This window comes from Lepidochelys kempii, chromosome 18 (genome assembly GCF_965140285.1).
Source record: "Lepidochelys kempii isolate rLepKem1 chromosome 18, rLepKem1.hap1, whole genome shotgun sequence".
NCBI lineage: Eukaryota > Metazoa > Chordata > Testudines > Cheloniidae > Lepidochelys > Lepidochelys kempii.
The window spans coordinates 2,074,239-2,091,847 of NC_136397.1; the positions used below are offsets into that span (position 1 = coordinate 2,074,239).

Consider the following 17,609-nt stretch of genomic DNA (forward strand, 5'->3'; position numbering starts at 1 on the left):
TGACAAGTTGACAGATGCTCAGTGCGCCCAAAAGCGATGAGGTTTATAGAGTGGTAATTCCCAGAGTTTGTCAGGTGACTGGCCACACCAAAGCAGCCCTGGCCTCCCTGGCTCTGCCAGCCAAGTCTTTGCCCTATAGCCCGGCTTGTACTTCTTGATTTATATTTTTCTTTTGTGGTGAAACATACAGAGCCGGCGGCATTAACTCCTTCCAGACTTGACGTAGAGAACAATGGGCAGGCGAAGGGACCAGGTCGGAGGAGGCTGGGAAACCACTGCTGGGCTGTGTAGCACCAACCAGCTCTTCTTGCTGGACTCCTCCCTTGCCACCTAAGTGTTGGAGTCGTGTGGTCCCCACTTCACCCAGGGATTCTCTGTATTGTGGCTGCCTTCCAGCCCCCACCATGGTGATCTTTCTGGCCCAGGTGCGAATGAATCTGTAGTGCCTAGGAATAAGATTGTAGCCCTTTTAAATAGTTTGCTAGCCCTCTTGTGGTGCCCGCTGTGTTTGTGTTTTAGGAGCTGCCAGAAACCAGCCAGAGCGGCTGGATGTGTGTAGCTAGGCGAGTTGTACTACTGATGCCAAACATTCAAAAGCTTGAGTCTGGCCCTGTGAAAATCATGGGATTGGCTTAAAGCTTACGAGATTTAAAAAATATTGGAGGGGAGGGGGGTCCTACTTTGCTTCCCCCCTCTCCCTCCTGCCCTGCTTTCAGGTCACATTTGCTTCATGTTCAGACTTTTCCGTGCAACCAGGAGGGCTAGAAATTTGCTTTTAAAAAAAAAAACAACCAAAAGCCAAGATTCTCTTGCAGTACCAGGATTCCAGCAGCTGGGGCTTTAAGAAAACACCTGCAACCCAGAACTGGCAATAATGAATTAACGAATACCATTATTTGGGACCCCGTAGTGCTGGATGCTTCCTTCATAGTGCTGTGGAAAGAGCAAATGCTCCTGCAGACCCTCCCTTAGGGTCTCTGTCTCTGTTCTTCGGTCAGAGATCAAAGAGCAATCCATCCTTGGGACACCAGTCCCCAGGACTGAGTCAGCTCAGGCACAAGAAGCTGGGACTTGATCCAAGATTCCTCTTCTGAGCTTCATTCCACAGGCTAGAAACCTCTCCTAGTCCCATGCACAATGCCACAAAACCCTGGAAAATGGCCACTCCCCGGGTGACCTCCCTGAAGGGTGGCTGATTTCATAAGTTAGTATGGCAAGGAGAAGACTGTGCAGGCAGATGCTGCTGGCTTCCTTAAAGACATGCAGAGAGTGCTCGTTTCTTCTCATGTCTAGATCCAGGCCTGTGGAGGCAGGCTCTTGTTGCTGCTTTTTGGGGCTTGGTTCCTTCTGCTAAAGGATGGAGCACTGTGGTGACAGCTGGGGACTGGCAGTCAGGACCTCTAGGTTCTTCTTTGAATGATTGCTCGTGTCGATTCCAATTAGATGTGTGCGAGCCGTGTGCAGTCATTAGAAAGGTGTTTGTTTTTTCTTTTCCCCCCTAGTCGCACCAGTCGGGTCGGCTGTGGAGCCTCCTGGTGTGGCACCTTCATGGTGCTCAATATGACTCTGCCTACCCAGTGCCACCTCAGTTCCTTCTTATTGAGCAGGGGGTTGGACTAGATGACCTCCTGAGGTCCCTTCCAACCCTGATATTCTATGATATGATTCTACCACCTGTGACAGTTGTTGGAACTGTGGCTTCTTGCTCAGCAAGTTCTCCACGTTTCCCTAGCTCTTGTTTTTCTTGTATCTTTTATTTAGCTTATTGTAGTAGCAGTTGGGATGGGAGGTTTACCCTCCATCCTGATTGGTTTCTCTTGGGAGAGCTTTCATCCCAAGTCCCAGGGGTTCAAGTCCTGCTCCAAGCCCGTGTCAACGGGCAACCCTCACAACACTTGTCTCAAGTGCCTGGGGGAGGCTCACCAAGCCAATAGGTATGGGATTCGCAAGGGTTTTGCCCTAGAACCAAAGAGGAGCAAGACTTTCACCTTAAGCAGCTCCTTATGGTGAAGACCTACTTAGACCTTAACTTCCTTCCGTGTGGCAGGATCTGGCAGAGAGTTCTTCGGTGTGTAGCGCCATGGTGGAAGTGGCACAGTGGACGGACTCTGGCAGAGACCTGCAGCACCGCTGCTCCCTGGTGCTGAAACCGGCAGGATCAACCCGGCACCGCTCCCACTCCCTGGCGCAGAAGCAGCACCCAAAGCAAAGAAAGAGCAGCTCTCCGTCCCACAGACCCACCCCTCTGGAGCTAGCCAATGGGGCACGTCCTCGAGAGGAGCACCCAGCGCCAAAGCCTGCAGAGACGGTACCATTGACTTTGGCCCTGCAAGGGGGATTGTCGAGTCTGGTGCCGTTGGACTCCCCAGCCCTCCTCATTGAGGAGGTACAGCTACCATCCACTCGGGACACCTTTCTGGCCACAAGGGGCCTCATCACCATGACAGCGCCAAGGTTGCCTAGGATTCACATCAAGCCTCTGGTACCACGGCACCATCTCAAGGCAAAGAAGCAATGAACAGTGGTGCCGACAGCCAGGTCAAACTCACGGCGCCACTCCAGGTCATGCCAGCGCTCTCAATGCTGATCCTTTGCGGAGCAGGTCCTGGACACGGCACCAATCCGGCGCCGCTCGATGACCCTGTGTAGCTCCAGGTCACGCACTGCTCCCCAGCCTCGCAGCACCGGTTGCCAGCTCAGCTCCGCTCAGCACCACCCTGGCCCTCGTGATCCTGGTCCTCAAACTTGGAGGCAGGGTCTAGGTACTCGGAGCAGGACCGGCACTGGTCAGGCTATAGACGCTCTGAGGTGGGGCCAGGGCCATGGCCTGCACAGTGGCAGGGACCAGCGCAGTGGCCGTTCTGGACCCCATGGGCATATCACCAGCCCAGGGCACCCAGTCTAAAGGCTCCCAATCGGCCACCTCTGAACCGAGGGGGCCGTAGGCCTCAGCCAGTCAGCCCACCCCTAGGGGTGCTGGGGAGACACAGTGCCCCCACCTCCTCTCAGAATCAGCTCCAACTCTGGTTCCTGAGCCGGGGGTGACCAGCAAAGCAGATAGTCAGGCTCCTGATGAGCAGGAAGGATGAGAGGGCCTGGTTTCCCCCAATGGCCTCTTCGTCCTCCTCGGACAAAGCCATTGCAGGCACTTCTGTCTCTGGACTGCCTCCTCTAGATAGCCGTGCCCACCAGGACCTCCTGCGTAGAGCAGCGTGCAACATGGGTCTGCACACCGAGGAGGTGGTGGAGTTAGAGGACCCTGTGGTTGACATTCTGGCCCCAGAAGGTCCTTTGAGGGTGGCTCTGCCCCTCATCAAGACCATACAGACCAATTCCAAGACTATCTGTCAGCCTCCATCCCTCCCATAGCCAAGGGCGCTGAGAGGAAGTACTTCGTGCCCTCAAAGGGGTACGAATATCTCTTTTGCGCACCCACAGCCCAGTTCATTGGTGGCTGCGACTGTAAATGAGAGAGAGGCAGGGGCAGCAGGTGCCGGAGGCCAAGCGCCTAGACTCGTTTGGCCGTAAAGTGTACTCCATGGGGGGATGTCCGCTCAGGATTGCCAGCCAGCTCGCAATTCTGAGCTGCTGTAACTTCAACTCCTGGAACTTGATGCTCAAGGAGCTTGTGCCATCTGAGTCCAGGGAGGAGTTTGGGGGTATAGTAGAGGAAGGCAGGGTGGTGGCACAGGCCTCTTTACAGGCCTCACTGGACACTGCAGACTCAGCAGTGCACACCTTGTCCTCGGATATTGCCATGAGGTGCACCTCTTGGTTGCAAGCCTCGGGCCTTCCACCGAGGGGCAGGCCTGTTCGCGTAGCAGACTGCCTCTCGGCTGCACAGCCTAAAGGACTCAAGGGTGACTATGAAATCCTTGGGTATGCACACCCCAGCAACCCAACAGAAACCCTTCCAGGCCCAGCCCCAGCAGCAGCAGCCCTCCTACCCTCCTCAGCTGAGGGAGGGCTTCTACAGACTGAGGGGCAGGAACAGCAGAAGGAAGCCTTCCAATCCCCCTTCCAAACAAGGCCAGGACCCAACCAAACCATCATCGGGTTCCAAGCAGGCCTGTTGAAGAGACGCCCGAGGACAACGCACCAGACTCCTCCCTGGATCCTTCCCCGCCCTTTTTGAATCGTTTGTCCTACCTCTACCATGCCTGGTCCCAAATAACCTCAGACTGCTGGGTACGTAAAGGTGCGCCTTGCTGTTATCTCGGCCTTCCACCTGAGTGTCGGATCACTCCGTCTTTGCCAACCCTATGGTTGGTTGCTTCCTCAAAGATTTGCACCGCCTGCATGCTCAGATTCGGCAGCCTGTCCCTGCGTGGACCTTAACCTGGTCCTTTCATGGCTCATGTGGGGGGCCCATTCGAACCATTGGTGACTTGCTCCCTCCTGTATCTGTCTTGGAAGGCAGCTTTCCTGGTGGCCATTACATCTGTGAGAGGGTGTCTGAGCTAAAGGCCCTCACCTCAGAACTGCCTTACACAGCTTTCCACAAGGCTAAGGTGCAACTCAGGCTACACCCGGCCTTTCTCCCCAACGTGATGTCTCACTTCCACACCAGCCAGGACATTTTCCTTTTACCCTTATGCCAGTACCCAACAGCAATGGCTACGCTCCCTTGATGTTCAGTGAGCACTAGCTTTCTACATTAAGCGCACTAAGACCTTCAGAAAATCGACCCAGCTATTCATGGCAGACCAGATGAAAGGCTTCCCGGTCTAATCTCAAAGAATATCCTCCTGGATCATGTCCTGCATCCGCATGTGCTAAGAACTGGCCAAAGTGCCAACCCCAGCTCTCATGGCACACTCCACTAGGGCCCAGGCCTCATCGGCCGTGTTCCTGGCCCAGGTTCCAATCCAAGAAATCCGCAGGGCAGCAACTTGGTCCTCGGTACATACCTTCACCTCTCGCTAGGCCATCACTCAGCTCACCAGGGACGACGCGGCTTTTGCCGCAATCAGCGTTTCCTTAACACCTGGGTGAGGCTTGGGAATCAATACGAGCAATCATTCAAAGAAAAAACGGTTACTTGCCTCTCCTAACGATTGTTCTTCGAGATGCGTTGCTCACATCCACTGCTCATCCCCGCCCATCTTCCCCTCTGTCGGAGCAGCCGGCAAGGAGGGACTGAGGAGGCGCGGGGTTGGCAGGGTCACATATTGAGTGCCTTGAAGGCACCACGCCAGGGGGCTCCACAGCCGACCCGACAGGTGCTGCCAGGGGACAAACTTTCCGACGTGTGTGCGCCCCGCATGCACAGTCCTAATTGGAATGGATGTGAGCAACACCTCTCCAGGAACAACAGTTACAAGAAACAAGTAACTCTGTGTGTGTGTGTTTTTGTTTCTGGCTCTGCCTGATTTGCTGTGTGACTATGGGGCAAATTACTTTGGTCAAACTTTCAAAAGTGCCCACTAATTTGGGGCACATGAGGATATGTGGTTGTGTGTGGTGTGTTTAAATCCCAGAGGTTCTGAGTGTCATGGCTCAGGGCTATCGCCCATGTAGTCCCCCCTCTAGAATCCCAGCCAAGCGGTCCACCCTCTTTCTCCCCTGGCTGTCACCTCTGGGGCGGAGGGGCTCTCCCATTGCTGTAGTTAGTGCATCTCTCCAATGGAAGGCTTCTGTGTCCAGCTGTGTGCACTGGGAGTTAGGTCTGCTCTGAGGGGTGGATTTTTCACACCTGGAGCGATGTTTGAGTTGACCTAACTCTGCAGTGTAGACCTGGCCCTTCTCTCTGGCTGCTGTGCTCTCACCCTGCCGTGGCTCTGCTTTCAGAGAAGGAGAAGAATCCACAGTACTGGAGGAATCAGGCTCAGCAGACACTGAAAATTGCCCTGAAGCTGCAGCAGCTCAACACCAATGTGGCCAAGAACATCATCTTATTTCTTGGAGATGGTGAGTGCTTTCATCCGCTGCCTAAGCAGCGCACATGGGGCGGGAGTGGCCTGTGTCAACCCTAGTGTCTCAGGAAGAGGGGTTGGGTCAGTTCTGGAAATTGTGGGTGGGTGGGGAGTGTGTGTGTGTGGGGGGGCAGGCAGTGATCTTGCCATCAAACTTTCTTGGAATTTCCTGTAATTCCCCTGGTTGGTGATTCATAAATCTCAGTGGATTCTGCCAGAGTCCTCCACTTGGGAACTCCACTGGTTGGGACTGCGCTGGCCCACAATGGGAGTTAAACACCTCGGAGGGTTTGGGCCTCTCTCCCCAACATTACCCACTGTGGCTAACTCTGGCTCCCTAGTGGTAACCGTGTCGGTGGCATGGAGGAGGAGCAGTAGTGTGTCCTCTACCGGGCTGGAGTAAGGAGGCTGGAGATGGCAGCTCCCCCTCCTGCCTCACCTGGCCTAGGGAAGGACCACTGAGCTGTGTGTCATAGACCCTAGACGCGCACCGTGTGGCTCAGTCGCAGGGGCCTGTGCTTGCAGCCCAGCTGTGAGTGGCTGTGGAGTGCGGCACAGCGATAACTGTGCTGATGTTGCACTTGCTGTGACATCACACGATCAAATATTCGCCGCCAGTGGGAGGCATTGTCATCAGAGTAAGCTCCCATTGGCTGACCTGACCCCCTTCCTGCCAGCTTTAGAGAGCTGCGTTTCCCAAATATCCCCTTTCCCAGGCATCACATGGACGCTTTTCCCTGCCCCTCCCCGCTGGAGTTCAGTGACCCAGGCTGTGTCCGAGTTGGTCCTGCTTTGAGCAGGGGGTTGGACTAGATGACCTCCTGAGGTCTCTTCCAACCCTGATCTATGATTCTATGAGTCACGATGCAGGCTGAAGGTGGAGAGGAGAGGTTGATCCCAGAGATGCTGGGAACCACTAGGTCCACCAACAGCAGGGCTGGGATGCCAAGTTTATCTAACCTTTCAAGTAGCTGCTGTGTGGTTAGACAGCCCGGGAAAGCCTGGTTCAGAAGGACCCAGTGCCAGCATGCCATGTCCCAGGGACAGCTGATTCCATTTAGACCCATGCTTGGGACATTCTTCTGGGGTCTTGGTGTAAAACATATGGGGTTGTTGGTAATCCTGGGCTGTGCTCTGATTCCTGGGACTCTTGGGATTAGGTCTCTCTCACTCCTCACCCCCACGCGCCCCTCCCCACTGTGAGCTGCAGACATCTGTTCCGAGAGGCTCTAGTTATCAAGCAGCAATTTTTCACCACTTCACCCAACCTCAAACAAGAGAATAAGCAAACGAAGCAAAGACCCTTGGAGCAGGGGCAGATGCTCAACAAAGCCAGCTTCTGAAAGCCAGGAATGCTTTGCAGGCTGGGGTTGGGGGTAGAGGGAGAGAACAGAAGGAGTGAAAGCAACACAGGGGGATGATTCTCTGAATAAACCCTTTGAAGGTTCACCAGTCGCTCTTGCTGATCTTGCACCATGAGTAGCATCTGGTCACATATCCATCCTGAGCACCTCTCAGAACATGTGCTCTGGAGCCTGACTCCTGGGGTAGGACTTCTAAAACATGGGCCGTTTGTGCTGTGTGCACAAGTGCTATTGGTCCGGCACACACCTGGTCAAGTGCCCCTCGGCACATCTGTCCTGATGAGCCGGTTTTTAAAGCTCTCCGGGTTCTCTGCCCTCATCCCCTAGGTTGGGTATGTTGCTTGTCTGAGCTTTTTGACTGGCTTAAGTTGGTGCGAGGGATCATTGAACTTCAAGACTGTGTCCTAGCCTTTCACAAACATTGCACGCACACCAGTAATTGCCGTGCAAATGGTTGTGTGGTTGGAAACTGGTAACGTGTATTCTGCCAGAAATGAAGCAAAATAATATACTTTTTAATGGAAAACCTGACTTTTCTGTTTTGAGAAAAAATGTAGAGAGAGAAACAAAGTGGTTATTTGAAAAAAATTTTTTTTTTAAAAGGCCATTTTTAATCTCTGACATTTTGACAATTTAATGCCCCTACTCAGCATAAATAGCCTTTTTCTAATAAACAAAACAAAGAAAAATCAAAATGTCACGTCTGTTCCATAATTGCACAGTCAAGGGGAAAATTTTCAAAAGCACCTAAGTCCCATTTTCAGAAGTGATCTTGGGCTCTTAGAAATGTGGACTATTGACTTTGTGAGACTTAGCCTTCCATGTTAAGTAGACGCTTTTGAAAATGTTACCATAAGTCACTATAGTGTGCTAGGTCCCAGGCCTTCACTGGCTCCATCTCTGAGCATCATGGAAGTTAGTGGGCATCCGTGGTGCAACTTGCAGATTCAGAGCTTATAGTTATTAAAGAAATACCAGGTATAAAAATGTCCCTGAGCTACCAAAAGAATGAAGGTGAATGCAGGAACAGAGTGTATATTACAAGAGCACCCATTGCAGATAATAGATGGGGAGGGCAAACAGACACAAAAGGGTCTGTCTACACAGCCTGCCCCTGAGCCTGGGTCAACAGGCTTGTGCTTGTGCTACTGGATTAGAAATAACTGTGTAGACATTGTGGCTTGGGTGGAGCTCATGCTCTGACGTCGAAGGAGGGGGTAGATCTACACAGCTATTTTTATCGCCATAGCACAAGCCCTAGTCTGTGGTGTGGTCTTGGAGGCTCTCTACTCCGCAGTGCCAAGGTTCCAGAACAGGTCAACAGCAGAGCCAGGAATAGAATCCCGTGTGCCTGATTCCTAATCCAGTGCCTTGTCCCCTAGACCAGGAATAGGGCCCCTTGCCTACCAGAACAGTTAGATGAGAGCAGCTCCCTTGCTCTCCTTAGTCCTATCTGACTGGTTCTCTGAGAAGATCTCCCAATGTGGAGATTTCCAGGGACTGCTTTAAGCTGAGATGGCCACTGGAGAAAACTGGTGCCCATCTTCTGTGCTTCCTCACATTGAGGGAAGGGCCTTATGTCAATTTTTGTCTGAACCCACTCAGAAAGAGAGGAAGTACCTAATTCCCCAAAGTCTTTGATGAACTGGAATCCTATATTGGCAAGGGTGAAGTGGTTTGCATAGACTGCTTTTACTGTGTATAACAGCCGTGGTTTGGGACGATGGTCCTTAGCCCTGGACTTCTCTCAGGGGAATAGAAATGGGATGCAGAGCAAAATAAACAATGTGCAATGTTCTATTTTAATTCAGCAGTTAAAGGGTTAATTGTGTCATGAGCATGGTTTAATTATACTGTCACCTGATGTTTTCCTCTTGGGGCCAGGGGAGCCAAGCTCAGACAAAAAAGAGGAATAATTGTTGCAACTAATGTTTTAGTCTGTACCTGATCTGGAGACAGCTGTGTGGAGAAGCCTCTGGTGAGTGGGTTGGACCGGCTTTTCTGATCCCCCTGCAATGCCTTGCAATAGCTTTTAAGGAAGTCAGAGTCAGTGCTTTGCGATTCTTCAGCATTGGACACAGGTCACTGCTCCATGTGATTCATTCTTGCTTTGTCCAACTGTCTGCTGCAGGCATGGGAGTCTCCACCGTCACAGCAGCTCGTATCCTCAAGGGGCAGCTGCAGAACATGAAGGGGGAAGACTCGCTGCTGGAAATGGATAAATTTCCTTATGTGGCTTTGTCCAAGGTGAGCCCAGTTATTTTTGCCTGCCTGGCTATTCCTGGGGCATGGTTTGGGGTGGGAGCAGGAGCTACAAAGTGGCGGGGGTGAGGCAATGCCTGTGGCTGAGAATCTACAGGGATCTGTCCTGCTCTGGATTTCATGGCTGGGGCATTTAGACATGTCTGTGTTGGGGGCACTGTGAAGCTGCTCAGCTTGTGGGGGAAGGGTAGAGAAAAAACTGGATCACAGTCATTCAAAGGACTGTACCTCTTCTGTGCTCAGTCTTGCAACGTCCAAGTCGGTTAGGCCTGGCAATGCCGAGTGCAACAATGCCTGAAGGCCTTTAAAAAGCTGGCCTGTGCCCAAGGAGGTACAATCCCAGCTCCACTACTGCAGGGGGGAGGGGCAGCAAGGATTGTGTTTTGTCCCTGTCTCTTGCACCTTCAACTTGTTGTTGTGTTTCTTCTGGGGTATGGGGGAAGGTTTTCCTCCAGCACCTGCTCCCCACCCCTCTCCTCTCACCCCACACCTTGCCTAGTATCAGAGCCCCATCTTCTCTGGGCTTCAGCTGCATTTCCCTGGTTGCTCAGTGAAAGCAGCTCAGTTTGTTTCAGCCTGGTTGCAGAAATAGGTGACTGTGGATAAAGCATCTGCCACAGCCATGGAACTGTCACTTTTCTCCAGGGAGCTGGTTGCTTTGGGTCACCTGCAGGGCATTCGCCACCAGTCCTTCCCTCCCACTCAAAATTACTTCTCTTAGGGGCTAGGGACCCCTCTGTCCTTGGCTTTTGCCAACTTCCCCATGGGAGGAGAAGCTGGGAGACTAACATATCTTTGTGGGCCTGTTGACGAGACTGCCCCTTTGTTGACACCCCAGGCAGAATCAATTTCAGTGACCTCAGTGCCACCTCTCCAGCAGGTATTGACAAGTGCTGTAAATCAAACCAGCAGCAAATAAGCCACTGGCAAAGGCAAAGATTTGTGCCAGCTGACTGACACATACACGCCCAGGGCAGCTCCTCTCGGCCAGGAAGGTGTCTCTTTAAGAAATTCAGTTTCCATTTGTTTGGGTTAATTCAAGTGATTGCAATGGCATAGGGATTAATGCCAGAATATATACAGGTGTCTTGGCCTCTCAGAGACCAGGAAAAGATTTATGGCAGAGAATACAGAGGTGCTGGGCCAACTTTGATGCCTTTTGGAAGTTTGACATTTGAAAGGGCTCTGGGTCAAGGGCAATTTTTAAAGGTTAGACTGTGGGAAAGCAGACTCCTGAAAAACCCTCTGCATTTTCACTCTGGTCACAAGATAGACTTCTAAAACTGATCCTGAGGCTGCCAGGTGTGTGCATATGCGTATGAATGTATAGTGGGGTCAGCATAGCTAGGGTTGCATTCAGATTTGCACATACCCACATATCTCTGATTTAAAATAACTGAGAATTTTAAAGCTGCCTCCAGGATTGGGGTGTTCAGTTTGCATTAATTATGTCATGGATGGGACCTCGAGCATCCAAATCCCTTAGGCTGATTTGAAAAATCAGTCTGAATACAAAGAGTTTATTTCCCTGATTCCTTATAATTGAACTGCTCTCCACCAAGCAAAGCCAAGAGAGCTGCTCAACCCATTGCCTGCTTCCATTCTCCGAGCTGATGGAGCAGGGGGCTGGGGTGGTCAGTGGTCGCACAGAGCTTACAGAGTTTACAAGAGATCTGCTTTATTCTAAGTTTGGTTCCAACCATCTGTGCATAACATGAACTTCATGGCACTCCACCCAGGCTGTCTGGGAAGCTCAGCCCTTGAAGGCACAGTCCCTAATATCACAGGGACCAGTGTCTCTTTTGCAGAGTGGCAGCTCTTAGGGTAAAACACTGCATAGATGAGCTGCTCTTAAAAACAAACTTAAAAATGCCATTTCATTTCTCCCAAACTGCTTTTCCCTGGACATGGGTCCCTGGCATTTGGGTTGGAAAAAGGATCTTGGCACCAGCATTTGCAGGGCTGTGCTCTTCACCCAGCCCATCTGCTGGCATGCAGCTGGCCATGGGTGGATGGTCTGGCACTGAGACGCCTGCTGTTGCCTCCCTGCTCTGAACTGAAGCCCTGATTCAATCCATGTTTGTGTCAATAATGCATCTCACCGCAGTGGAGTGCAGGGTGAGGCTAGCCAGCTACTTGCCACAAGGCGGGGGGGGGGGGGGGGTGAGGGATGCCCCACTTTGGAGGAAAAACTTTATTTTTTGCAAGGTGTGGGGGTTTTTATTTTTTTTTTTTATTGAATAGGATCAAATATGTGTTGCCTAGTGTCCCTGTCTGGTGCCAGGTTAAAAATGTTCTGGACTGAGTTAAAATATGCATGGAGCTGAAAGGCAGGGATTGTGGGCAGCTGGGTGATGGCACGAGGTATAGGGGTCCTGCTCTGCCAGCTCCCTTTTCTGCTGTGGGAGTCGAGCCTGAAGGCACAGGCACACCCCTTGAGGCAATCTCTCCCTTGCTACTCACCGTTGGGCCCTTCCTGGTGAGGGGGAAGGCTGTCAGTGGGTGGAAGGCAAGGGGGTCATATCAGTGCTAGTAGGTGAAAGGGTTGAGAACATGGGCATCTCCCAAAGTTGCCCCGGTGCTGCAGAGGTTGGCAGTTGGAGCGATTTCCTGGCATCACTGGTGGGCCCCATCCCACCAAGGGCAATGGGAGTCTTGGTGCCAACTTGGTAGGGTTGGCTGGGGCCCACAGGGAGGCTGGGGTGCCTGGCTAGTCAGGGTTTGTCTGAAGTAACAGTTAAATGCCCCGAAGTTGGCTGTGGGTGAGGGTGGGGAGTGAGAACTGGGGGACAATCACAAGGCAGAGAGCAGGAGAGCTGCCCGGCCTTGTTGGGAATGGGAGCATCTCTCTGGAATGGGAGGTTCAGGGCAGTCTCCTTGCAACCCTTGAGTTGCCATGGGGCAGAATCCAGACCTGGCATGAGTGGCAGCGTCTCTGGGCCCAGTCCAGCTGTGTGGCCTGTAATTGTGCAAGTTATATACACGGTGCATGGAGCAAAGTGGTGAATCTTGCACCAATTTGTTCACAAAACCAGTGTAATTTACATGCTGAGAGGACGGATGGGAGGGCATCCAAGAAATGCAGCACCCAGGAGAATGCTAGACAGAGCAACCCACTCCTTTCCTTATCTCAGCCCCTCCTCTTGTTAGCAGTATCCACGCCAAGGCACAGGAGAGATTCCACTCCTTTTTCACACCCACTGAATGCCGGCTGCATGGAGTGTCTCTTTCCCACACCCGTCCCGAGTGCCTTACCTCACAGAGACCTCACTGTGGAATCTGGGCTTGAAGCCTGCCCTGAAGGCAGCTAGTGTTGTGATCTGTTCTTTGCCTGGAGACTGGAATCCAGCTCCTAGCATAGAACACACCAGCCTCCCCAAGCCTGTATATGTTCATTGCCTTTCTCCTAACTCACCCCAGCTCCTTTCCCCATAGGCCATCAGCAGACCAGTCCCTGGTACGTACAGTTGGGAGGCTTGGGGCTCTGTTTCCTCCATGCCTGTTCTGGGGAGGAAAGGCAAGTGGCCAAAGCCTTGTGACGGGGGCTGCTGACGCTGGTCTTGCTCATTCAACCCTGCCGTTCATCCTTGCAGACCTACAACACCAACGCCCAGGTGCCAGACAGTGCAGGCACAGCTACTGCTTATCTCTGTGGGGTGAAGGCCAACGAGGGGACGGTGGGCGTGAGCGCAGCCGTGACCCGCGCTCAGTGCAATACCACAGCGGGCAACGAGGTCACATCGGTTCTCAAGTGGGCAAAGGGAGCAGGTGAGCAAGTGGGCAGGCTGTAAGATGTCATGTGTGATACAGACCAGCTCTCTGGGCCCAGTGGCCAGAGGGGAGGGTGGGCAGGACGGGGGCATGGCCAGGTCAAGTTTATTCATTTCATCGATTTCTTTGTTTCTGGCATTCCTGTCCCTTAGAGCAGGACTTCCCAGATGTGCCCCTCTTCCAAAGAAGGGTTGGGGGGAAAAACATCCCTGACCGCAGAAACAACTGCCATGCCAAGGACACCTGAACCAAAGCAATGTGAAGTTTCATCCTAAACTAATGGCCAGTGCCCCCTTCCATGTATCCGTTGAAAAGAAATACCTGGGACATTCCCCAGTGAGATCCCCCATCTCCTGTCTGTTCTGGACATATCCTACAGTGCCCCCTCTAGGGCTGTGGCTAGAAAACATGTCCCTCCAACGTGAGGTGAGCCAGGGGAAAACGATTGGCAGAGGGTGAACTGCATGATAGCATCCCAGAATGCTTTGTGCGGTGGTCTCTCCTTTGCAGGTGTCAATAGAGCACGAACAACCGGGAGTCCGGTGGCACCTTAAAGACTAACAGATTTATTTGGGCATAAGCTTTCGTGGGTAAATGCAGCATGGTTACACTCCGAGATGGGGATCAGGCCCTTTATATCTCTAACCATCAAACCGCATGTCATGCTCCCCACTCACTTATCCCACTGTTAACCCCTTTTCTCCTGCTGCAGGCAAGTCTGTGGGCATCGTCACCACCACACGGGTAAACCACGCCACTCCCAGTGCTGCCTATGCCCACTCTGCTAACAGGGACTGGTATTCGGATAACGAGATGCCCCCGGAGGCCATCCAGCAGGGTTGCAAAGATATCGCCCAGCAGCTCTTTGACAACATCCCAGACATCGAGGTATAGTGTGGAGAAAAGCAGAGCCGGAGGATGAATAGCATTATATTCCTGGGGTTGGGGAGGAATGACTTGGGGGGCTGGGTATAATATGGTGAGGGCTGGTATCAGTGGGAGCTGGCATTGATTAGATCATGAAATTGTAACACACGTAAAATGTGTTCTGCAACCCTAGTTGGTGGCTGGGCCCCATGGAAAGAAAGAACCTGCTGCTGCTTCCAGTTAATGGAGTTTCTCCTTTAGCACAAAAGGTAGAAGTATGTTCTGAAGGGCTGGAGGTTGTGGGTTCATACCCAGGGGGGGCTGTTTCAAAACTCAATTATTGGGGGATGGATTAGGAAGGGTTGGATGGTCAGTTGGGATCAACACCCAGAAATGTGGATACTTCTGCTAGGCTTGAGATGGCCTAGGAACAGTGTTTGTCATGAAAGACAGCATGGTGAAGTATGGAGGGTGCCATCCTGGCAGGTAGCAAACTTTGGCTCTGCTCCCTGCTCTGCCATTGCCTTGCTGAACTGGGTCGAGGGCTATCCATGAGGGTGATGCAGGGTATAGCCCTTTATAGTGATGGAAAAGGACTGTTGCTGTTCTGTACCTGGACTTTTCCCAGCTGGATTTGTAGATTACTGTTGTCCGTAGGTAGGTAAACTATTGCAACTGAAAAACATTCCTCTGTATACGTACAGCGCGGCTTGTGTTTATTTTGGACCTTGGAGAGTTCACTTCAATCTTGTTGTCACTCAAGTCGTGTCAGCATTGTGTGCTTTGGAGCTGTGCAATGTCAGAGCAAATCCGTGGTGGGGGGAACCAATCGGTTGTCCGTTCTAGAAGTAGGAGTTCTGGAACTTCCCTGACCCTTCGCAAAACAAATGTTTTGCTTTCTGCCCATGATTCCTGGGGAAGAGCAGAGCCTATGAAAACATGGGATAAATGTGTAGCCCGGTCAGATTGGTGGGAAGAAAAGATGGTGGTACGCTAAGCTCTGCCCATGTGAATCTTCCAAATGAGACACTGCTTGCAGTAGATTGTGCACATGTGTCTGTTTGCCAATATATGGGAATGGGTGACAGGGGATGGATCACTTGATTCCCTTTTCTGTTCATTCCCTCTGGGGCGTCTGGCATTGGCCACTGTCAGACAGGATACTGGGCTAGATGGACCTTTGGTCTGACCAAGTATGGCCATTCTTATGTTAAGTTCTTATGCTGGATGACCTTGAGGAAGACCATTCTGCTTTCTGTGCCTCAGTTTCCCCACCTTTAAAACGAGGATAATGGCCATTTCCTACTGTGGCAAAACACTTTGAGATCTCTGCATGGAAAGCGCTGTATGTGACTGGGCTACACTGCATTGATAGCTCTTGCCCCAGGTCAGCCCCTTCAGTCCCAACTCCACCTGCGAAGGAGAGGCTCTGCAAAAATAATAAGAAACACTGAAATTATTTGCAGTTCCTTGATCCTCCATGGCTGGATTTGGACGAAGGTTTAGGCTGTCTTTTACCTTCTCCAAACAAGCATTCCTGGCCCTAATGGCGTCTAAGGGCTGATCTACACTGCAGCACAGTGCAGAATATGGGAGATTGGGGGGGGGGAGAATTGTAGAGCAGACTAAAGTGTCGTGCTTTTAACTGGCCCATGTAGACCCTGCTGGTGTGAACTGAAAGGTACCTAATGTGTGTTTGATGTAGTCCCGTGTCAAACAGCTGCCAGATAGACTAGCCATAAGAGACCAGGCAGATTTCAGTGGCTTTCATAAAGCAGGCTGAAGAAGACCCTGACTGCAAAGGGATGTATTCCAATCTGGGCAGAACTCCCTTGCCACATTACCTTCCTCTGAGGGTGATTAGTTATTTGTATTGTGGTAGCACCTAGACGCAGGATTCCAGTGCAACAGAATATAAACTGGTCCCTGACAATCCAAGTTAATATCTACATCTTGCTCTGTCTTTGGTGTCCCCCCTGTGGGGGTTGTTTGGAGTGGGGGGGCAGGGCTGGGGTGAGGAAATTAGGTGGTACTTTTCCCATGTTGCTCCCAAGCTGCCTCAAAACGCTGTGAGCTGTACACTTATTAGCCAAATGAGCTTGTATCTCACCCTTGGCCGCACTGCAGTGTGCCATGATGGCTTAGGAAACAGGAGGGGAGCAAAGGGAAGCCTGACTAGGCCCCGCACAGTGATCCAAGGAACACTGACAATTAAAGGCTTTCAGATTAATAACCCGGGATCAACTGGCTTATCTGGGCTCTGAGAAAACTGCCCGCTTTGCAGACACTGCTCTGCATCCTGGCGGAGCTCACCCATCAGAGTTCTCCTGTCCCACCCTAAGCTGTGTGCTGGCTCTGCTCCACCCAACGTGCCTTCCTCTGGCAGCAATATTGCTAGCCAGGTGGCATCCGGTGGGGCTGACTCTTGGCCCGGGGTGCCAGGCAGTTAGTGTGGCAAAAGGGGGGATCCAGCAGCCACCTAGCCGAGGCAAATATTGAAAGCTGGGCTCAATCAGGCACTGTGGCAAGTGAAAGGAGTTGGCTGAGAGCTCAGCTCGACATGGTGCTGGGCAGCCTCCATCCCCAATGAGCTTGGAGTGTGTCAGGATCAGGCCCTAGTGAAGTAGTCCTGGAGCATCAGCAGAACAAGGACGTCCTTCCCAGAGCTTCCAGCTTTGCTTCCGTGGGGATAAATAGCTGGTGCCTGCTGCTTCCCAGTAAGCATTTGGGATCCACCAGCCTGTCCTGAGCTAATGGCTCCTTCCCTGATGGCAAAGGCGTGAAGTGATTGTGTGAGGCTTTGGCAATGAAAATGGCAGGGACTGAGTGGGAAGAAAGGGAATGTTCTTGGGGATCTGCCAGCAGTTGGCTGGCCTGGACAGCCACCTTTGTGACTCTTAATAAAGCAAATGTTAATGCTTGTGCCTGGAGAGCTGGTGTGGGCTAGCTGGGTCCCCTCCTGAAAGCCTAAGAGGGGGTGGTGGGCTATTCAGGGGGCTGCAAGGCCACCTTTGCATTCCCCCCCCTGCCCCAAAGGAACATTGGAACCTAGGCCTGTGGGAGTATCCCACATGAGAAGGGCTGTTTCTTGGCAGGGTTCATAATTTGGATGTGTCCAGAGATATGGGCCTAAATCTCTGTGAGCTTGAGTGCTGGTGTAGGGTATTTCAAAATAAAGGGTGTCTGGGCCAGGAGTCTGTAACCATAAGGGCCATCAAAGCAACTTAGAAACTTCATTACAACCTCTGATCTTGGGCATTCTCATCTGTGAGGATCACAAAGGCACTGGCTTTTCAGCAAGATGGCCACCTCTGCCACTGGGCTCAGCAAAATGGCTGCCTTTTTGTTTCAACTCTGATGTGGTAGGGGAACAAGGAGGAAACCACAGCCTCCAGCTGGTGCCAATGTAGGGGCCTACGTGACACTTATG

The 17,609-nt window shown here is 52.0% G+C and overlaps 1 protein-coding gene across 4 annotated transcripts in view; it reads left to right on the forward strand.

The window, feature by feature from the left end:
* The window catches only part of ALPL (alkaline phosphatase, biomineralization associated), an 86,704-nt gene that overhangs the window by 41,149 nt on the left and 27,946 nt on the right, over positions 1–17,609 (forward strand). For 2 of the 4 annotated variants that reach the window (XM_073316617.2, XM_073316620.2), the window contains exons 3-6: positions 5,791–5,910; positions 9,411–9,526; positions 13,135–13,309; positions 14,025–14,200. In XM_073316617.2, the coding sequence (XP_073172718.1) occupies positions 5,791–5,910; positions 9,411–9,526; positions 13,135–13,309; positions 14,025–14,200 (587 nt within the window). The remainder of the gene's footprint in view (positions 1–5,790; positions 5,911–9,410; positions 9,527–13,134; positions 13,310–14,024; positions 14,201–17,609) is intronic. The other 2 variants (XM_073316618.2, XM_073316619.2) reach the window with 1 other exon arrangement.